Source organism: Balaenoptera acutorostrata, chromosome 3 (genome assembly GCF_949987535.1).
Source record: "Balaenoptera acutorostrata chromosome 3, mBalAcu1.1, whole genome shotgun sequence".
NCBI lineage: Eukaryota > Metazoa > Chordata > Mammalia > Artiodactyla > Balaenopteridae > Balaenoptera > Balaenoptera acutorostrata.
In genome coordinates, this window is record NC_080066.1 from 3,783,087 (window position 1) to 3,803,506 (window position 20,420).

Here is a 20,420-nt window from a genome sequence, read left to right on the forward strand (position 1 = left end):
ATGAACAACAGGTTAGATGAGGATAGAAATGGTGAAGCGGTAAAAAATGATCTTATTCATTGACATTCTCATTTCCATGATAAAAGTCATACCCTAAACTACAAATTACTAAAAACAATGGCAATACAATTCAGAAATCAGTATTTTCTTTAATAATCCCTTCAGACATATATCTGTGTTTAACTGTTTTTTATACTCCTTCCCTCCTCATCACTTCCATGAGGAAATACGCTTCATAAAGGGAGGGGGAATCTAAGGTTACTCCAGCTCAGTGTAGTAAGTCTTTCCCAAGGATCAGTAAGAAATGGTTTGGGGGGCTTCCCTGGTGGCGCAGCAGTTAAGAATCCGCCTGCCAATGCAGGTGACACGGGTTCGAGCCCTGGTCCAGGAAGATCCCACATGGCGCGGAGAAACTAAGCCCGTGCGCCACAACTACTGAGCCTGCGCTCTAGAGCCTGCGAGCCACAACTACTGAGCCTGTGCGCCGCAACTACTGAAGCCCGCGTGCCTAGAGCCCATGCTCCGCAACAAGAAAAGCCACCGCAACGAGAAGCCCACGCACCACAACAAAGACCCAACGCAGCCAAAAATAAATAAATAAAATAAATAAATTTTTAAAAAAAGAAAAGAAATGTTTTGGGGAAAATAAGGCAAAACAGCACTGTACAAGGAAAGAAGACAGAGTTAAAAAGAAAAAAGTCATCTTTCCCCCTCCAGTTAGAACTCAAACTGAAAAAAACCAAAAAACCCAACCCCAAAAAACCTTAAGAGGAAGTCAATCTTTGCTTCAGTCTGTATGATGTACCGGTCTCATAGAATATCCACAGTGAAGCATGAACATATTCAAAAATTTTTAAAAATGTACTCGAGTATATTATGAGCTCTGTAGATGCCTTCATCTTTTATATTTAAGTGATAATGACAAACTATAAAGCTTTTCTGGAAGCAATATGAAAGGTATTCAATTTACCTCTTCCTGATCCAACATTTGTGTCTTCAGTTTCTCTACCAATTGGCTCTGTTGATTAATTTCTTCATCCTAGAATTTTTAGTAACAGGTTAACAAAGTAGCTCACAACCTGGTTCTAAGTGATTCCTAACACAAATTGTGATTACTACCCACCCCCCAATATTTCAAAGTCATTTTCTCCAAATTCAACATAGCTTATTCCAATCTCTTATCTTAGGACGGTGTTGAAACAGATGGAATTTCAATTATCAATAATAGTAACATACTTATCACACAATAAGAAAAAAGGCTTATGTTTATGAAAGCTATTCATTAAATACTTTAAATGCTAAAAAGTAATAAACATGCTTAAAGCTTCGTATTGAAAACAAAGCCATGCAGCCACTTCAAACCTACCTACCATCTCTGTTTAAAAGACAATAAAAACATCACCTAATAACAAAAACCAAAAACAAAGCCAGAACAATTTTCTTCTGGTCTCTTTACTGTTGTTTTCCCCACCCTCTCTACTTGGTTCAAAATTGTGCTATTTTTCACACTACTGATATAATCAAAGCAGAAGAGGTTATTTCCACTCGATTCTGTTCCCTCTGTCTAATCTCTTGCATCACTTTTATTATTAGAGCCCTCAGATCCCTGATTCTAAGAACATTTCATTAAGGCTCTCCAAGGACCCATGCCAAATTTCCTTTTGAAAGTTCTTTTAGCTTAAAGGGAAAAAAAGATATGCCTCATATACAGTTTCTACATACAAACAAAGATTGTGATTTTATATTTTTTGTTAATACAATGATCTTGAAAAGGTTAACAGAAATCTAGGAAGATGTATATAGGTCACAAGGACCCATAATATTGAAATTAGAACATAAAATACCTATGTCAAAAATGTTCTAAAACAGAATTGAACATGAACAATACCTACCTTGTCATCAAGTTGTTTGTACAACTTAGCAATTTCTTCTTCACACTTTCTTCTTTCAGAATCAGTAAAGTTTCCAGTAACTCCAATTGTGGCTGCTGGTTTATCATTGGTAATAGTAATATCCTTATCCACTGCAAAAGCTTCCAAGTTGGCTTTCTCTTTGTCAAACTGTTCATCAATAGGCACTGTCTCTCCTAAAATAAGACAACAGAATGGTTAATAAAACTCACCTGTCTAAAACTAATTTCAATTTTACTCAATTTCAGCAGCTCTTACCAACTTTATCTGCTCAGTTCCTGAGATATGAAAAGTTGGAATTACATTTGACTCTCCCCCATCTTCTAAAGCCAGTCATCAAATCTTATCATTTTAACTGACTTCACCCTAAGCTAAGCATCTTGCCATCTTGAGACTTCTATAGCTAGCTAGTTGGCCTTTATGCCTCTATTTATTATTTCAGGTAAAATCAGAATTTAATGTAAAAGATTTTATTCATTTTTATCTGATGATCCCTAATGCCTTTTAAATTTATAAAACAGGTCTAAATCTGTATTCAGCAGACTCAAAATGACAAATTCATAAGTTATTACCATTACGCCATCGGTTGAGTTCATTTTCAAGCCACTGAATGGTGTTCCGCAGGGTCTTATTTTTTTCTTTTTCTCTTTCATACTTCTTTTTCCACTGTTCTGCAGTTAACTCTACATTGACACAAACTGTGTTCTTAATTGTTTTGGCCCTAAGAGAAGTAGTTGGGGAAAGGGGAGGGGGGAAGAATGTGACAATTACTTTCACAATCTACTTTCAGGTAGATTTGAATACCTACCTGAAACTTTCCTAGATTTAATGAACAAAAGGCCTATCTACATTTAGATTACATTTTCTTTTCTTTTCTTTTTTTTTTTTGATATCCCATTCAATTTTATTTAATTCAACAAGCATTTTCTACAGAGGGTATGTAAATGTAATACTTGGTTTTCAGGTGATTCTAGTCCAGAAGAGGAGACAAAAATATAAACCAGTAAGTTAAAATATGGGTGATAATATCAATCACATTAAGACTTCTGTTGCACTTATAACAAGATAAGAAGCAATTGGGATTAACATATACATACTACTATACATAAAATAAAAAACCAACAAGGACCTACTTTATAGCACAGGGAACTATACTCAATATTATGTAATAACCTATAAGGGAAAATAATCTGAAAAAGAATATATATACATATATATGTATATAACTGAATCACCATGCTGTATACCTGAAACTTACATGATATTATAAATCAACTATACTTCAATAAAAAAATTTTTTTTAAAAGATAAGAAGTAATCACAGCAGAGAAGGAAGTGGTATAGACTACATTTTCTTAACAACAAACCTCTGACCAAACAGGAGTGTAGATTTTGTTTCAGATTCATTGTACGATGATGGAGAGCAGCAAATTACAATAGTGGTTCTACAGTTCCCACCTAATGAATCTTGAAGGATTCTTGTCATTTTACTATCTCGATATGGAACATATGTCTACGTACAAAAACAAACAAAAAAACAAAGAGGACCAATGGGTTTCTATGTAATAAAATTTGTTGTAGAAATATGCTACTTTACAATAAACTACAAAGTGATTTCAGTTGTTTTAAATGCTAGTTATTAAGATGGAAACTAGGATATACATACTAATACTATAAAATAAATCCCTAAAAGACAACTTATTCATGCATACTGATTCAGTGAATCTGTCTCTCACTCACACATCCATGCACATGTATGTATCTATCTGTAATTCTCCACTAACGACAGGGAAATAGAAGACAAGTATACTCACACTACCCTCAGCCAAAGCAGAAATGACATTTCCAAGAGCAGAAAGGGACTTGTTGATGTTCTTAGCTTCATCCAGCACAGCACCTTCAGCTCCAGTTTTACTAACCTATACATAAGATTTCAAAAAAACGAAACAAAATTACGAGTTTAGGTGATTTTCTTTGATTTTCTAAAAAGCTCAGAGGTCATCAGTAACTAGTAAAAAAGAAAAGGGAAAGGTTCATGATTTTATTTGCCAAGTATTTACTGTAAGTTATCATTATTATTGAGTATGACTCTTCTGAGACCTTGGTCAAGTAACTAGCTGCATGACAAAAATGGGATTAAGAAGATACCAAATTTTATTTTTAGGTGTGCTCCTGAAATTAACCAATTTACACGTACATTTGTAGTTTACTAATTTGTTACCCCACCCCCCCCTTTTCTTGGCTGCATTGGATGTTTGCTGCTGCGCGCGGGCTTTCTCTAGTTGTGGCGAGCGGGGGCTACTCTTGGTTGCAGTGCGCGGGCTTCTCATTGCGGTGGCTTCTCTTGTGGAACACGGGCTCTAGGCACGCGGGCTTCAGTAGTTGTGGCTCGCGGGCTCAGCAGTTGTGGTGCACGGGCTTAGCTGCTCCACGGCATGTGGGATCTTCCCAGACCAGGGCTCGAACCCGTGTCCCCTGCATTGGCAGGCGGATTCTTAACCACTGTGCCACCACGGAGGCCTGTTAACCCCCTTTAAAGAGAAACTTTAAAAAATTTACTGAAGCATAATGTTGATGTTGTAACTGTTAAAGAGAGAGACCAAATTTATATTATATAAGCAAACTTGCTTCTATTAAAAAAATATAAAATATATATATTAAAGATAATAGAATAATATGTTAGCAATGATGGCTCAAAAAACAGCCTCTCAGTATTCACAAAATTAGAGATGGGTTTTGAAGTATGTGTATAAGACTTTGCGTAGAAGGGAGCAGGTATGTCATTCTAATCAGAAGAAACAACACATTAGCAGAACAGCAAAAAAGTTTCACATATAGGTCAATATTAAAACATTTGAACTTATTTTGATTTTGACATAAACTAGAATCAGACTGTATTCGAATGTAATAGTTAAATAATCATCAGAAAGAAAGAAGTACAACAAAATCTGAAGGACTAATGGATAGTTACCAGTTTTCAGAGAGAGCCCACTGCCAATATGAATAAAATAGATACCAGAAACTAGGAAAAGGATACCTCGTAAAATTCTTAATGACATACATTCAACACATTCTCAATAAAAGCACACACCTTAAGTCAAGGATAATACTTATTGGTTGAACTGGACTGTGGTCCAAATGACAGTAAATTTGTAATGACAAAGCATTGGCATAAATGCTTGTGACTCTCAAAATGTATAATTGGATATACATTTTCAATATATGACAATAAATAATACACAAGCCCAAATCTGAGCTAAAGTTCGTAAAAATGCTTAGGTATCTATCAGAATATAAAGATTTTACCTTTTCACTACCAGCTAAATCAACCAGATAAAGTTTTCCACTCAGCTTTTGTTCCGTTTGCGTGTTCTCTTGTTTTACATTAATAAGAAATATACTGTGACTCCTAGAGCTATGTTCATTCATATCTGCAAAGAAACCACACAAACAACTATCAACAAACACGGCTTTCCCTTACTAATAATTTCTAAAGCATTATTTCACCTAAGAAAAATCTTACAATTAATCAACTTGATAAAGATATTTTAAGGCAGTTTGTACGTTAACTAGTGTTAATACATAGGCTACTTACTTGTAACCGCTACGTGTCTGTTGGATTTTCCTTCATCTATGGTGTCCATAACTTCATCTGGACTACATACGAAACGCTCTGTACACCCCTGTAAAACAAATTTTTAAAGTATGTCACTATCCTAAAAAAATGTTATTGTAGGGCTTTTCTAAATATTCTGTATTATACGTACCTTTACATAGGGAACTCGGTTTTTATCTTCATGAACTGAAAGATTGGTCTTTGAAACTGAAAAAGAAAAATAAATGACATTAACAACATTTCCCTAAACTCTAACACTGGCTGTGAAATAGTCAATCAACTATTTGTCTCCCCAAGCAGCCTAATAATAATACATAAACTTCAAACATATGTAAATATCACTATAAAAGCAAGAGCCTATAGAAACAGTAGGAGATGTATATAGAAATCAATGCAGCAATATAGAATTTTAGGTCCAGGCCAACGTCTGCCACCCACATTTTGGAGTGGTTCAATGGTTTGCCAAGGACAGTATCTCTGACCGACAGCGGACAGAAGATGAGCGCTCAAGACTCAGGCTCCCGGACTCCAGTCCAATGTGCTAATTACTACTTACAAAGCGCCCACAACATATGCTTTCAGTAAGTCCAAAGGCATTCAATTAAAACTTTTTCCTATAATTTAAGTCAATTTCATGTAGGTTACTAAGAAATGGTCTCACATTTACTACTAAAAAAAAAGCAGTCTGTGGTATATTGAAAAATGATTGAAGAGCAAGAATTTAACTTACCATCTAACAGGTCCCTTATTTTGTCCAAATAAATTTCAAAATATGAAACCTACAGGGCAGAGGGAATAAAGGAAAAGAAAAATCAACCACTTAAAATTACAAAGTAATTTATTCACTTATTCATTAAATATTTATTGGGGTCTGAGTTCCAGGTACCATCTAGACTATGGGGACAACTCAGCCACAGCTCTTATTCTAATGAGAAGCCCTAAATCCACTAAACTCCTTATGTAACTAAAGTACATTTTCCACTATGCATCTTCTCCTAAAATTAGACTAATTAGGTGTAATTAGTCAGAACTTTTGAGCTTTGTAGCCAAACTCCCTTATCTCACAGAGAAGGCGGCTAAGGCAAGAGAGGCTCAGCTTAACGTGTTTACCACGGCAGATGAAGGATCTGAGTTTACTAATTCTAATAATCTTTCAGCTACACCTGCCTGTAAGAAAATTTTTAAAATATTTAAAAATACTTTTTTAAAAGAAAAAGTACTGAACAGAATTATTCTAGGAATAAAATAAAATACAACCTTTCCCCAATGATTTTACCTTAATATGAAATTCCAAATTTTCATCCATGGAGTAAATATAATTAAAAATATCTTGCACTATTCTTGGAATAATTCCCATGCCTTCTGGATCATGAAGTTTACCCTAAACAGAAAACAAAACCAGTTCTTAAACAAACTGTAACATACAAATTAAAAATCAAAACTTTTAATCTATAATTTACAGTCAACAGAGGATAGGAATTCTAATTGTTGCCATTTTCTGGTGAAAAAAATGTGGCTGTACAAAATACCTAAAAAAACCTAATTCAACTGTTACATATTTTCGTAAGTTACACATAAATAATATATGCCAACCATATGGGTTACCAACTGATCTTAGCCTTTTATTTAATTGTTAGATCAGATTATGCACATTTGTAAATGAACACATTCTAGGAAAATGTTTGTTAGTTGCTCGGCATATAAATCTGCATTGTTGCATCTACTTCAAGTCAAATTCATCCAAATGCTAGGAATGTGCTTGTTCTCTGACGTTATGGAAATGAGTAACATGAGTGACACTAAAATAAGCAGTCATTTACTTTATATGGAATGTTCAGATAAATGATAAAAGCAGATACTCTGTAGCAGTGGCAGAAAATTACAGGCTGTCTTCTAGAAGCAAAGCTTGAGCAGGTTCACATTTATTATTAATAGCAGCTCTGATAATTTTGGAGACCTTATCAGAGAAGAGGGGCAAGTATTTGGCTGGGGGTGGGGAAATGGGACGGACACACGGACACGACCAAGGAGAGGAGGAAAAAATTAAGTGCTCTGAATAGAACTGAAAGCACACAAACATTAAAAATTTCAAAATTTCCCATTATAAGGTGACGGAGAATTCTTACTTAATTCTAAAACATTCATAATTTTGTGGTTATGTGGATAAAACAAAGCTAGATATAATTTCAAATATACGGTTTCACCATTCAAACTCAGGAACTGATTAGATTGCAACAACGATGTTACTCATATATAACGTGTATGAGACAAAGCAATAGGGTAAATAAAGCTGTTTAAGCATATGGTAAAACGATGTCACAAATAATGAATGAGTGCACCGTGCGCAGCCAACTACATCTAAGTACAGACTGTGAGATGTTACCTCCATTGTGTGTGTCTTCCCGGAGGAGGTCTGTCCATATGCAAATATGGTTCCATTGTACCCCTCAAGCACATCTATGAAAAAATAAGAGATTTTATACATTAGGGATTTTTCTCTCCCCTTAAGCGAGGCATTAAAGGACATAAGAATATATTAATAGTAATCCTCTTAGTGATGATCCACCTAAGGAACTCCTTTCTCTCCAGCCCAGATTACTTCCTGTTGTCAGTAAGAAGCAAATTTTAAATTCCACTGCTTATAATCGTCTCTCCTGTCAATGTACATCTCAGATGTCATTACACCTGTATTCAAAAGCTTTATGTGACCTAAAAGAAAAAAAGTGCTCTGGCAGCTTGCATACATACATGAAATAGCTTTTAGAAGTAGGACTGATTGGTGGTTAACTGGTGGTTAAGCCTCACAAACCCACACAACATACCTCCTTATACAAAGTGTAACAAGCCCAGCCCTACCTCAAAACCGATTATCAGGGAGGTCCCGTGGAATTAAAAAAAAAAAAAAAAAAAAACCAGCGAAAAACTTTTCTAGCCCTTTGTGTATCCTAAGGCCTACCATTAACATTTAAGCATCTTCCTTTACTAGGCTAAAGGGGGGGCTGGGAGGGATGTGAGTGAACAAGGTGACCTTTTAATTTCCAGTTTTCAGGGATTCAGTTTGTTCTGTTTTTTTGTTTGGTTGTTTGGTTTTGCTTTTGTTTGTTTTGGTGAAAAGAAAGGTACTATAAAATTACATTCTAGGACTTCCCTGGTGGCGCAGTGGTTAAGAACCCCCCTGCCAATGCAGGGGACATGGGTTCCAGCCCTGGTCCAGGAATATCCCACATGCCGTGGAGCAACTAAACCCGTGCACCACAACTACCGAGCCTGCACTCTAGAGCCTGCGAGCCACAACTACTGAAGCCTGCACACCTAGAGCCCACGCTCCACAACAAGAGAAGCCACTGCAATGAGAAGCCCGCGCACCGCAATGAAGAGTAGCCCCCGCTCGCCACAACTAGAGAAAGCCTGTGCGCAGCAACGAAGACCCAACGCAGCCAAAAATAAATAAATAAATAAATAAATTTATACATATAAAAAATTACATTCTATTTTAGAGGAAGCCAAAGTAAAAAGAGAAACCTCAGTTGGAAACAGCAGATGGTAACAGTGGAAAGTAAACCTGTAGTAAGCAAGTCAATTCTCGTTTTTTTTTAATTGATTATTTTTAAAAAGAAGAAGAAAAAAGAAAAGAAAAAACTTTTTAAAGGTCCCAACGTTGGGCACAGCTAACTAGGTAACAGATTTGCTACAGAAATATTTAATAAGGAAAAGAAGGTATTACTACTTACTTCCCTGGGAAGATTTTAGGAGATCTCAAACATTTGAAACTTTCATTCAAAATCTTTTCAGTTTTATGAAGGGAAGCAAAATAATTTCAAGAATCACATTTAAAACAGGTAAGACTGGACTTCCCTGCTGGCACAGTGGTTAAGAACCCGCCTGCCAATGCAGGGGGCATGGGCTCGAGCCCTGGTCCAGGAAGATCCCACATGCCACGGAGCAACTAAGCCCGTGGGCCACAACTGCTGAGCCTGTGCTCTAGAGCCCGTGAGCCACAACTACTGAGCCCGCATGCCTAGAGCCCGTGCTTCGCAACAAGAGAAGTCACCGCGATGAGAAGCCCGCGCACCGCAACCAAGAGTAGCCCCCACAAGCCGCAACTAAAGAAAGCCCGCGCACAACAATGAAGACCCAACGCAGCCAAAAGTAAATAAAAAATAAAAATATGGTACATTTGTTACAATTACCAAAGCAATACAAAAGAATTTAAAAAAGAATAAAATAGATAAGATTACAGTATTTCTGTAACTCTGAAGAAGCAATCATCTGGAGAAAAAAAAAAGCACCAGACCCTTTCCAATCCACTTCCTTTACATATAATTGTTCTCAGCATGTCGGTATCATACCCTCTGCTTAAGGTCTTTAATCAATCACATAAAACCTAATTTTGTTAGATCTCTACATGAAAGGTTCATTCATGATATGATCCAATTACCTAGCAACTACCACAATAAGTACTTAATAAATACTGTTAGGTGAATGAATAAGTGACCTTCCCAAGATCATATTAGTAGCGCATGTCTATAGGATAGTATGGTAATTTTGTGTTAGGTGAGACACATCATATGAGGGCTCATAGTATGCCACATGCTCAATGTATGCCACATGTCTGTATTTGGGACTTCAAGCAAAACTTAAAAATTTTATATGATTACAGAGATTACGGGATAGTCAATGTTCAAGTATTTACTGAGCACTATGATCTAGGCTCTCTGTTCCGGAAGCAGGAATGTAACAATGACTAGGTGATTTCTAGAGGTACCAGGCTATCATTAAAGTAACAACTGTTACCAATTAGGAAAATAATCCCTTCTTGCCTACCTTCAAATCCATTCCTGACCTTTGCTTTCTATAGTGATTTAACTGCCAACACTTTATTATAAAAAAGTCTAAACATACAGAAAAACGGAATGAATTTTACAGTGAACACCCCTATAACCACTACCAAGATTCTATCATTAACATTTTGTCATTTTACTGTTGGCCTTAATCATCTTAATCCGTCTTATTTATTTAATGCATTTCAAAGTGAACTGCAGACTTCATTTCCACCTAAATACTCCAGCATGCATACACCATTGGCTAGAATTCAGTGTTCTGCAGTTTTTATTCTTCAGAGATAAAATTTGCATACAATGAAATGCACATATCTTAAAAGTACAGTTCTTTTAAACACATACACACACAAATAATACTCATCTCTTTGAAAATCCCAGAAAGCACTCACCTGTAATCAGATAAAATTAGGCACCTTTGGAACTGGCTCTTTTTTGCCTATTCAGCTCCATCTCCCACCATCCTTCCCCTCACACTGCTGTTTTTGTTGGTAAAAATGGTTGAATCTGACAATTTCATACGGTTCAACGTCACAGTCATACCATAATGTATGTTCTTCCCTACACAGGTGATACTTTTCTCATGTGGGCTGCCTTAGTTAGCCCACATGCATCTCTCTCTCTGGAGTAAATCTCTCACTCTCCTTCCCACTCTTGTGCATCCTTAAGACTAGCTTAGGCTTTACTTCTCTCCAATCCAATTCCACCCCCAAACGAATCTGGGTAAGAGTCCCATCCTATGTATTCTTGTAGCACCTGCATTTAATCATAATACTGATGACTGTCTATTGCAACCATCAGTTTACTTGTCTGCCTTCCTCACTAGCCTGTAAAATCCTTGAGGCCAGGGCTGTGTTTAACTCCTAGCACAGTGCCTGGCACTTAGTAGGGAACTCAAATGTTTGTTGAATGATTACTATTACTCATACAGCATCTTTCTAAAGTGTCCCTCCCCTTCTATAATATACTTTTTGCCTTTCTTGTGAGAAACAGACAGAGGTGGAACTATGGACAAATATTACTTTCATACTTTGTAAACAAGAAAAACATATTTAGCAAGTGAAGGAACAGCTTATCACCTTCTAAAAGTCACTTAATCCCTCTGAACTTCAGCCTCCTCATCAGTAGAATGTCTGCTTAGGGGAAGGCTGTGAGAATTAGAAGTCATCATATAAAATTATTACTGCTGGGCTTCCCTGGTGGCGGTAAATGCCGCAGAGCAACTGAGCCCGTGTGCCACAACTACTGAGCCTGCGCTCTAGAGCCTGTGAGCCACAACTACTGAGGCCGTGCGCCACAACTACTGAAGCCCGCTCACCTAGAGCCCGTGCTCTGCAACAAGAGAAGCCACCGCAGCAAGAAGCCCGCGCACCGCAACGAAGACCCAACACAGCCAAAAATAAATAAATAAATAAAATAAATTTAAAAAATATATACATTACTGCTAACATTTGAAAAGCATTATATGCCAGGCTCTAATAATCTTTCATATATGAATGTACTTAATCCTCACAAAACCCTATGGAAGGTACTATTTTTAGTCCCATTTTATAGATGAGGAAACTGAGAAACTGTGGCCTACAGTTCCACAGCCAGTAAGATAGAGCTGGGATGCAAACCCAGACAGTCTTGGTTCCAAAGACAAGCTCTTAACTACTACATCATACTCTCAAGGAACAGAGGAACCAAGGTAAATACATGGCAGGCTCCACTGGAAAAATTAAGGTGGGTACAGCGGCACACAGTCCAGGTCAGGAAGCCATGGTGGGAAACTGGGGACTCCCTGGAGGCCTGGTAAGATGCCTGGCATATAGCAAACATTGAATAAATGACAATTACTTTATACTAGGCAAACCAACTTATAGACATCACTGGGGTTCAGAGTTCTAGAGAATACAAGTGGATAAACCATGCTCAAAAGAAAACAAACAAAAAAAATCTATCTGATGAATCTACAGAAAGGAAAAGGTAACAACAGCCCTATACGTAAGTTACACACTTGTACAGATATTTACGAAACAATGCCACCTCGGTGGGCTGGCAGGAGCCCAGAGAACACCAGCTGCTCTCACCTCATTCCCGGCAGCTTGCTCATCGAATCCACATCGCGGAAGAAGCACCAGCTCACCCATCATTTTGCCAATCCTTGCCTACCAGTTTCTTACCATGGCCTTCTACTTGATCTGTGTGCCAGTGAGTATCCCAAGTCCAGCGCTCCATGTATTTAACTGCTTTCCTGCCCTGACACCTCACCTAGCCCCCACCCCCATCACTCTCCTTAAAGCTACGTGTTTACTGCTAACTCCGCCACATTTGTGTCTTGTCCAGGGCGAGTCGGTACTTTTTCATGAATCATCTTTTAAAATCCTCATGGTACCCTTATTTTGCAGAAGAGGAAATGGAGACTTAGAAAGGCTGGGGAACTTGCCACAAGTCACAAAGCTAGAAAGTGGCAGAGCCTAGACTTCAACCTAGGTTTGTCTGATTCCAAAGCCTATGCTCTTAACCATACTGCAAAGAAGGGAACTGCTATCCAGAACTCGGTTCCCAACAGTAAAGCAGGAATCTGCTGGTAAAAGGTAAAAAGTAAAAGGAATCAAAATGTTGAGAAAAGGAGAGAGATTTCAAAAAAAGAATGATGTCATCTCAGAGTTGTAAATAGTAATGAAACAGTACAAAAGGTAGTAGAAACAAGTACCCTAGATGTCAGGACCACAGACTGCAGAGTTCTGAGAAAGGTAGGTATGAGCCTATTGTTAAGAGACTACATAACTGAAGATGTACAAAAGAGATAAAAATCACTAGAACAGTATGAGAAAGGTAAAAGCCCAGGATAAGTGAGTCTTATAAAAGCAAAACAAAATAAAAAGTAAGGCCCTAAAGAGAGCTTTAAAAATATTCAGAAGTGAGTAGACCTGCACTGCCTAGAAAAGGTGATTATGTCAACAAACGATGTATTACCGTCTTCTACAACACCATCTGCAAAATGAACAACAGAAAAAACACTGCTGAGAGCGACTTTGGGGTTGAGGTGGGTAGGATAGCCAAAGAATGGTTTTAAATGAGCCCAAGTTTCTAGTTATAAGAGAATTACATCCCATGGATAAAAATTTCACAAAAACCACAGGGAATGGAGGTAAAAGAAGATGACTAACTTGTAAATGCTACACTTGATTTCAAAAAGCAAAAAGTCAACAGATTCTGGGAACCTCAGACAAATATACCAAAATTTCACTGAGGAAAAGCTATGGCTGAACTAATCTCATTTCCTGTTTGGGTCACTCAACCAGTACTTTGGGGGAACACCAGAGTCATGCACCATGATTTCACAAAAGAATGCAAGCTTTTCATCATATTCTTGTGGATATGGTGGCAAGCTAAGAACTAGACAACTGTACAGGTAGGAGAATCTGAAGTTGGTTAAATACCACGTATGATTTAACAACTGCCAACAACCTTACTCCGTTTTTAGAAGATTAGGCTAAGAACCATGGCCCATTAAGTACTTTATAAATGATTCATAGTAATACTTTCCAAACTCCACTGTGCTTAAATAAAGACCTTAAAAAAAAAAAGCCTTCAATATCCTTGTCACCATAACAGACTTATTAAAACATGCTGATAGCCAACTCAGATCCCTTGTAAGACAACTGTAAAAACAAAACTCAAAATAGGATTATGAGCTAAAATGAACAAAATGGAATCTGCACTTTAAAGGCCTGTGCAGATGCCAGATGAAAAAAAATGTGCAATGCTGGTTCTATGCCTGATGAAAAAAACTCCAATACTTAAGTGTGGACTGGGGTCTAATGTTGGCTGCAGCAGATGTGAAAAAGTTTCATACATTTAAACTGCCCATGAATTCATGAATCAACAACTTCATGTTATTAAAAAAGCAATCTTTTGCTGTACTGATGACAAAAGTTAAGTCAAAATCAAAGAATGTAGTATAATTGCGTTCCATGACAGATCCGTCTGGAAAACTCTGTGATGCTCACAACGAAAGCTGACACTGCCTGTTCCTCTTTCTTGCAGTCGTCTACAGCATCACCCATTAACTCTCCCTCCAGTCCGCTGTCTCTCACCAACTCCATACCTGTCGTAATTCCTGGTGGTTTCATGTCCACGTAGTGGGTGATCCCACTACTAGATGTCCGTGTACTAGATGATACTCTGGCCTCTAGATCCGTGAACCTAATTTTCTCCATGATCTTATCCTTTTCTCCTTCAGATGCCGAGTCCATGGTCACACTCTAGACCTTTCATTACTAACTGCACTGTCCTCCTAACACCAAGTATCCACTTCCTTTTACTCCTTCTATTACCCTGATTCCAAAAAACCTTTGACTCCACTGAGACTATAACACACTAACCTTACCACCTTTTTTCACTGTCCCTTAAATTCTGCCTCCCCCCACCCAGGCAGCTTAGATTCCAGGGTTCACCATTAGCAGCACTCTCGACTACATCGCTTGCCCTTCTCTCCCTCTTTTGTACTTGCCTGGCAAAATACAACTGGGTAAATTCAACTCTCTGGTAGCTAACCTAAGTGGGCTCTTACCGTTGCCTGGCAACGCTGCCACATTTCCCTAATCCGTTCACCTCCACACCTGCTAGAAGACTCTGCACCTTTTCCTAGAACCTCCTCTCCCAGCCTCACTCCCTGTGATGACTTTGCTCCCTACATCAGAGACACACTGGAATTAATATGAAAAGAACATGTACATTTTCCTTCCATCACACGAATGGACGTACTTCTATCCATAAACTCTGCGTTTTCTCCTGTTACTAGATGAAATGTCTGTGCTCCTACTTAATCCTAACCTTCCACTTGATACTGAATCCCAACCCCTCTACGCTGGTGAACACTATAGGAAGACAAATGTTGCCTCAATCTCGTAAGTACTCTTTAACAATTAGACCTGTCAAAAAGTGATATAAAGCATTTCACGAAGTAACGGCTATTTAATCATAAGATCTCTTTTTTTTAAATTTATTTATTTATTTATTTATTTATTTATGGCTGTGTTGGGTCTTTGTTTCTGTGCGAGGGCTTTCTCTAGTTGCGGCAAGTCGGGGCCATTCTTCATTGCGGTACGCGGGCCTCTCACCATCGCGGCCTCTCTCGTTGTGGAGCACAGGCTCCAGACGCGCAGGCTCAGCAATTGTGGCTCACGGGCCCAGCCGCTCCGTGGCACGTGGGATCCTCCCAGACCAGGGCTCGAACCCGTGTCCCCTGCATCGGCAGGCAGACTCTCAACCACTGCGCCACCAGGGAAGCCCCATAAGATCTCTTTGATGTAAGATATTTCTGCAGTAACTGGAAGTAAGTCCAGATAATCACTTAACACCCGCTCAGCTCTAAGGTTCTATGGTTTTAGAAAACATAAACCTGAAAAATACCTTAGTATAGGTTAATAGTATTAATTGGAATGTACACACTTTTCTCATCCTTGGCAACCCCTGTTGAATTCCTCAAAGGTTTCGCAGTTGACTACAAGGTAAGTCCCTGGGGAAGGAATAAACAATGGAATGGGAGAATGACAGACTGCCATTTCCTAATACATTATAGAAACTTGTCTAGCGAGTCTGTCTTCATCCTCACGCTGCTGTGTTTCTACAATTGCTACCTTAGAAACTCTCCTGGCAATATCTAATAGAAATGCATCTACCAAGAACGTGTGTGTAACACTATAACTCTCATAACACCCTTTAATAGGTACTGTATATAAATTAGTTCATGGAACATGAGCAACAGGTTACTAACTATATTTGACCTTTTTATTATTTAAACAACCTCTGCAATTAACTAAAGGGAAAGGGAACGTAAAATGAAAAAGAGAACGTTGGGTAAACAGGAGAGATCACAAACAAAATTTGACTTATTGCTGGGACAACTCAGCAGGTTAAATATATTTACCTTTAACAATCTTCTTTGCACAGTCATTATACACTTGCTCTTGAGATGTGTTTGACTGGAACACCCGGTCAAATGCATAAGGCTTGGACTGAAAAACAGAAACAAGGGTTTCAACTACACAGATTAAAGGTGAACAGACAATTCTAAGCTCCTTTAAAGATGTCATCATATAGTCAACCTTCAAATTAGGATACCTACTATGCCTCACTTCATGTCACAGAATCTTTGTGGAAAGGACCTTAGGGCCCAAGAACAAGTCTACTAGAATAAACTCCACAAAAACAAGCATGTCTGTTTTAGTCTTTGTTGTATTTCCAGAGCCTAGCACAGAAATTAGCACTACTGTGGTGGGCACTCATATTGCTGAGTGAATTTTTATTTAATGCGTATCTTTTCTGGCAGATATTGAGACCCTGTTTTCAATACTAAGATCATCTTGCAGGTAAGGAATTAGCATCGTGAAAGGTCCAAAAGTTGTAAATGACAAAATTAAAATTCAAACCCAAATCTCCTGTCTTTCGGTTCAGGGCTCCTTCCACTATTCCATTCAGCTTTTCAGTTTACTGCAACAGCATTTCAACCGTTCATCTACTTAATAAGTATTTATGGAGTGCCGATTATGCCGGACACCATGCTAGAATGATGACCAAGACAGATTCATTCTCTGCTTTAGTGGAACCTAAGTAACAGTGGGGCAGACATCAGACAAATGATTAAGTAACTAGAATTCCGACTTGCGCAACAGAGTGATAACGAAAGTGCTATGAGAGCACTTAGAGGAGAACCTGAGACTGGGGAAGGCAGAAGAATGCCAGAGACACACTCTGGAGAAGGGATGTTAAAGAACTGAAGAGTAAGTAGCACCCAGCTCACTGTCATTCTCTTCAATGTTACTCATGAGGGAGGGTGAGCGTGGGGAAGTACTCCAGGCATTGGGAACAGGATGCTGAAAGAGCCTGAGGCTGAAGGGAGCTTGTAGCATTCAAGAAACCAAAGGATGTTGTAAGTTTGAAGTGCAAGGATGCAAAAATCAAATGCAAATGTCAACACGGTGAAAAGGGCAAGTAACATCTCAGTGTTATTTTGAAAAGTTTTGATTTTGTGGGCCCCTTAAAGGATCCTGGGGACACATTTAGAGAACTGCTGATGTAGCCTGAGAAGGAGCCAGAGACATGAAATGAAAAAAATCAAGATTATGATGTCCATGCAAGTCAAGGAAGAATTTTCAAGGAGGAAGTGATTGTGTCAAATTCAGCTGTGAGGACAAAGCAAAACTGAAAAGTATCCAACAACCACAAAGATCAGATTGGAAAAGGTTGAAAAAAGAATAGGAGATAACTGAACAGAAATCTGGCTGTGGCTCAAAGAAAGCTGTTTTTTAAGATAGACAAGACCTGAGCAAGTTTAAATGCTGGCAGGAACAATCTAGTAATCTAAGAGAGAAAGTGAGCATCTAAAGATGAGAGAGGGAGCAAGGGGATTCTTGGTATTGAAAGTAAGTGTATGACGGCTCTCTAGTCTCTTCTAAAGTAAAGGAAGGGAGCTGGGCCCCAAAATAAACAATCACGACCCCAGAAATAATCCTTAACATTATCGAATACTTCCTAGGTCTTAGCTGAAAAAGACCATACTTTTTAGAAACTCTACCCCACAATTCCCCTCCCCAAAGCTTGGAATAACAGTAAAGATGACGCAAACAGCCCCTAAAGGCCTGTCCAAAGCCATTCCCAATTCCCCGTCCCCTTCCGGCCTCCCACCAGACAGGCTGGAAGCTAACCACCTGCTAGCTGAGTCTCCTTGCAACTAGTGTCACATGACCCAGCTCTAGATACCATGAAGTGAAGTGATGGTCTGCTGGGAGGTTTCAGAGAAGGGTTTTGTTTTCCTGATAAAAAGGACCGCCTCAGCTGAAGCTACCCTTTCTCCTTTCTGGAATGAAGGTCTGGAACTGGAACATCCACCTTGCAAACACGACAAATACGACGAGGGAAAGTCAGTAACTTAGGATGACAGAGGGTAACAGAGTCAGCAAGTAGAACTAAAGGCCCATCTCCAGACTTCCTATGTGAGAAAAATAACCTCTTATTTATTTAAACCACTATTAGTTTGTTTTCCCTCTGCAGCTGAAAGCATTCCTGAAGGATATACTCAGATGACCTCACTTTGACATCAATTAAATGTAGGCATCTCAATGTCTGATTATTCTTTGGCTACGACATACATAAAAGTGTCCTTTTGCTAAGATTCTGAGACATTAACATTCAAATCTACAGGTGTGGCTAATAAAAGATAATCTATTGTTTCACTGATTGTACAAGATGTATTCACAATAAACAACTGTGAAAACAAACACAAGTACAGTCAAAATAACAGAAATAAACCATACTAATATTTTTTCTATCAAAAAGAAAGTAATTTTCCCTCTTCATTTATCCAGCAAACATTTATTTAGCACCTATGAGGTATCAGATATTGTAAATGAGTAACAATTTTAGAAATGATATTAATTAGTACAGAGAGTAGGGTTCAAAGAATAATAGAGGATAAGGCTGGATAGATTCTTAAATACTAAGCTAAACAACTATATACTAGGATCGAATGTAAGTGATCAAGTAATGTTAACTAAATCGAAATGGAGACAGCTTCTAGGGTTAAAGAACTCATGATTAATTTTAATTTTACTTGCAAGAAACAAGTTAACAAAAAACAGGTAATAGTGTGACAACTGCATCTCTCCAAAATAAGGCAAATAATATTTTTTTTTGCAGGGGAGATTTTATTTGTTTGTTTAATTTTTGGCTGTGTTGGGTCTTCGTTGCTGCGCGTGGGCTTTCTCTAGTTGCGGCGAGCGGGGGCTACTCTTTGTTGCGGTGTGCGGGCTTCTCATTGCGTGGCTTCTCTTGTTGCGGAGCACGGGCTCTAGGCGTGCCGGCTTCAGTAGTTGTGGCACGCGGGCTTTAGAGTGCAGGCTCAGTAGTTGTGGCTGGTACACATGCTTATTAGCTGCTCCACGGCATGTGGGATCTTCCTGGACCAGGGCTCGAACCCGTGCCCCTGCATTGGCAGGCGGATTCTTAACCACTGTGCCACCAGGGAAGAAGCCCTTACCTTAGATTTCTTAAGTGAAGTGGTTCCTATTTGAATCTGCACGGACCAGGCTGAACACCAAATTTGGTTACAAAGGACACCCTCTGGCAGGAATATGTCTTTCTCTGGAATTCTGAATAGTGATTTTCAGATCACATGGGATTACATCATATTAGATTTTCCTTAGTTAGATTCCTTAGATAGATTGTGGGTGAACATTCCACAACTGTAAAGGTATATTATGATGGCTCCTTCTCTTTTAATTTTCGTATTTAAGGTAATCAGGATCAAACACCAAATCATCATTCATTTGAAAGGGGAAATCATGTTGTGCTAGAGGTAAGAAACTGGGTCTAACTTCAATGAACTACAACAGCCTGTTTTGGGTTCCGTCAGCCTCTACAGTATACCACATAAGGAATGATGATTAGTAAAGATGCTTAACGATGCAAATATGCATGTTCCACTTTCACGATGCATAAATAAATGTGGGAATAACCTTTTCTATTGATTTTTTTATTTGGTGTTTTCAGCAGGCTCCTTTGAACTAAAGAAGGTGTTGCCCTGGTCCCCCAGTTTTTGTGGATAACGAGTTTGCATATCTAAAGCAAATCTGTATCATTCAAAGTTGTTCAAAAAATAATGCATTTATTTCATTCAATATGTGATATTTATAGCACTTCACTGAGCACTTAATTACAAAAAAAAAATCTGTACAAAGGCTGTAAAGCACAGAGAAACACTACAAGATTACATTGCCATGGGGTCACATTACATTAAAATCCCTGATTATATGAGTAACAGGAAAAAAGTTTGGACAAAATATTGGAAATTGAACTTATAGGAAAATCAGAATCCTAAAAAATTATCTTCTACGTGAGCACTGATTATACGTACAATTCAGTTAACACTGTAAACTAAAACACTTATTTTTTAAATTTTGATTTAACCAGAAAGCTGTGTACAAAATGTTGTAAACTCGCTTAAGATAATTTAATTTTAAATGCTGCACTGCAGTAATTCCTTCTTAAACTATTTACTTTGAATCA

The 20,420-nt window shown here is 38.2% G+C and overlaps 1 protein-coding gene across 1 annotated transcript in view; it reads right to left on the reverse strand.

Annotated features, from left to right (window-relative positions):
• The window catches only part of KIF5B (kinesin family member 5B), a 42,813-nt gene that overhangs the window by 19,516 nt on the left and 2,877 nt on the right, over nucleotides 1–20,420 (reverse strand). Inside the window, exons 2-13 of the mRNA XM_057542308.1 lie at nucleotides 16,285–16,372; nucleotides 7,910–7,983; nucleotides 6,803–6,907; nucleotides 6,257–6,305; nucleotides 5,678–5,733; nucleotides 5,506–5,593; nucleotides 5,217–5,341; nucleotides 3,725–3,829; nucleotides 3,278–3,423; nucleotides 2,483–2,631; nucleotides 1,893–2,086; nucleotides 971–1,039 (exon numbers count right to left, since the gene is read on the reverse strand). Of these exons, the coding sequence (XP_057398291.1) occupies nucleotides 971–1,039; nucleotides 1,893–2,086; nucleotides 2,483–2,631; nucleotides 3,278–3,423; nucleotides 3,725–3,829; nucleotides 5,217–5,341; nucleotides 5,506–5,593; nucleotides 5,678–5,733; nucleotides 6,257–6,305; nucleotides 6,803–6,907; nucleotides 7,910–7,983; nucleotides 16,285–16,372 (1,248 nt within the window). The remainder of the gene's footprint in view (nucleotides 1–970; nucleotides 1,040–1,892; nucleotides 2,087–2,482; nucleotides 2,632–3,277; nucleotides 3,424–3,724; nucleotides 3,830–5,216; nucleotides 5,342–5,505; nucleotides 5,594–5,677; nucleotides 5,734–6,256; nucleotides 6,306–6,802; nucleotides 6,908–7,909; nucleotides 7,984–16,284; nucleotides 16,373–20,420) is intronic.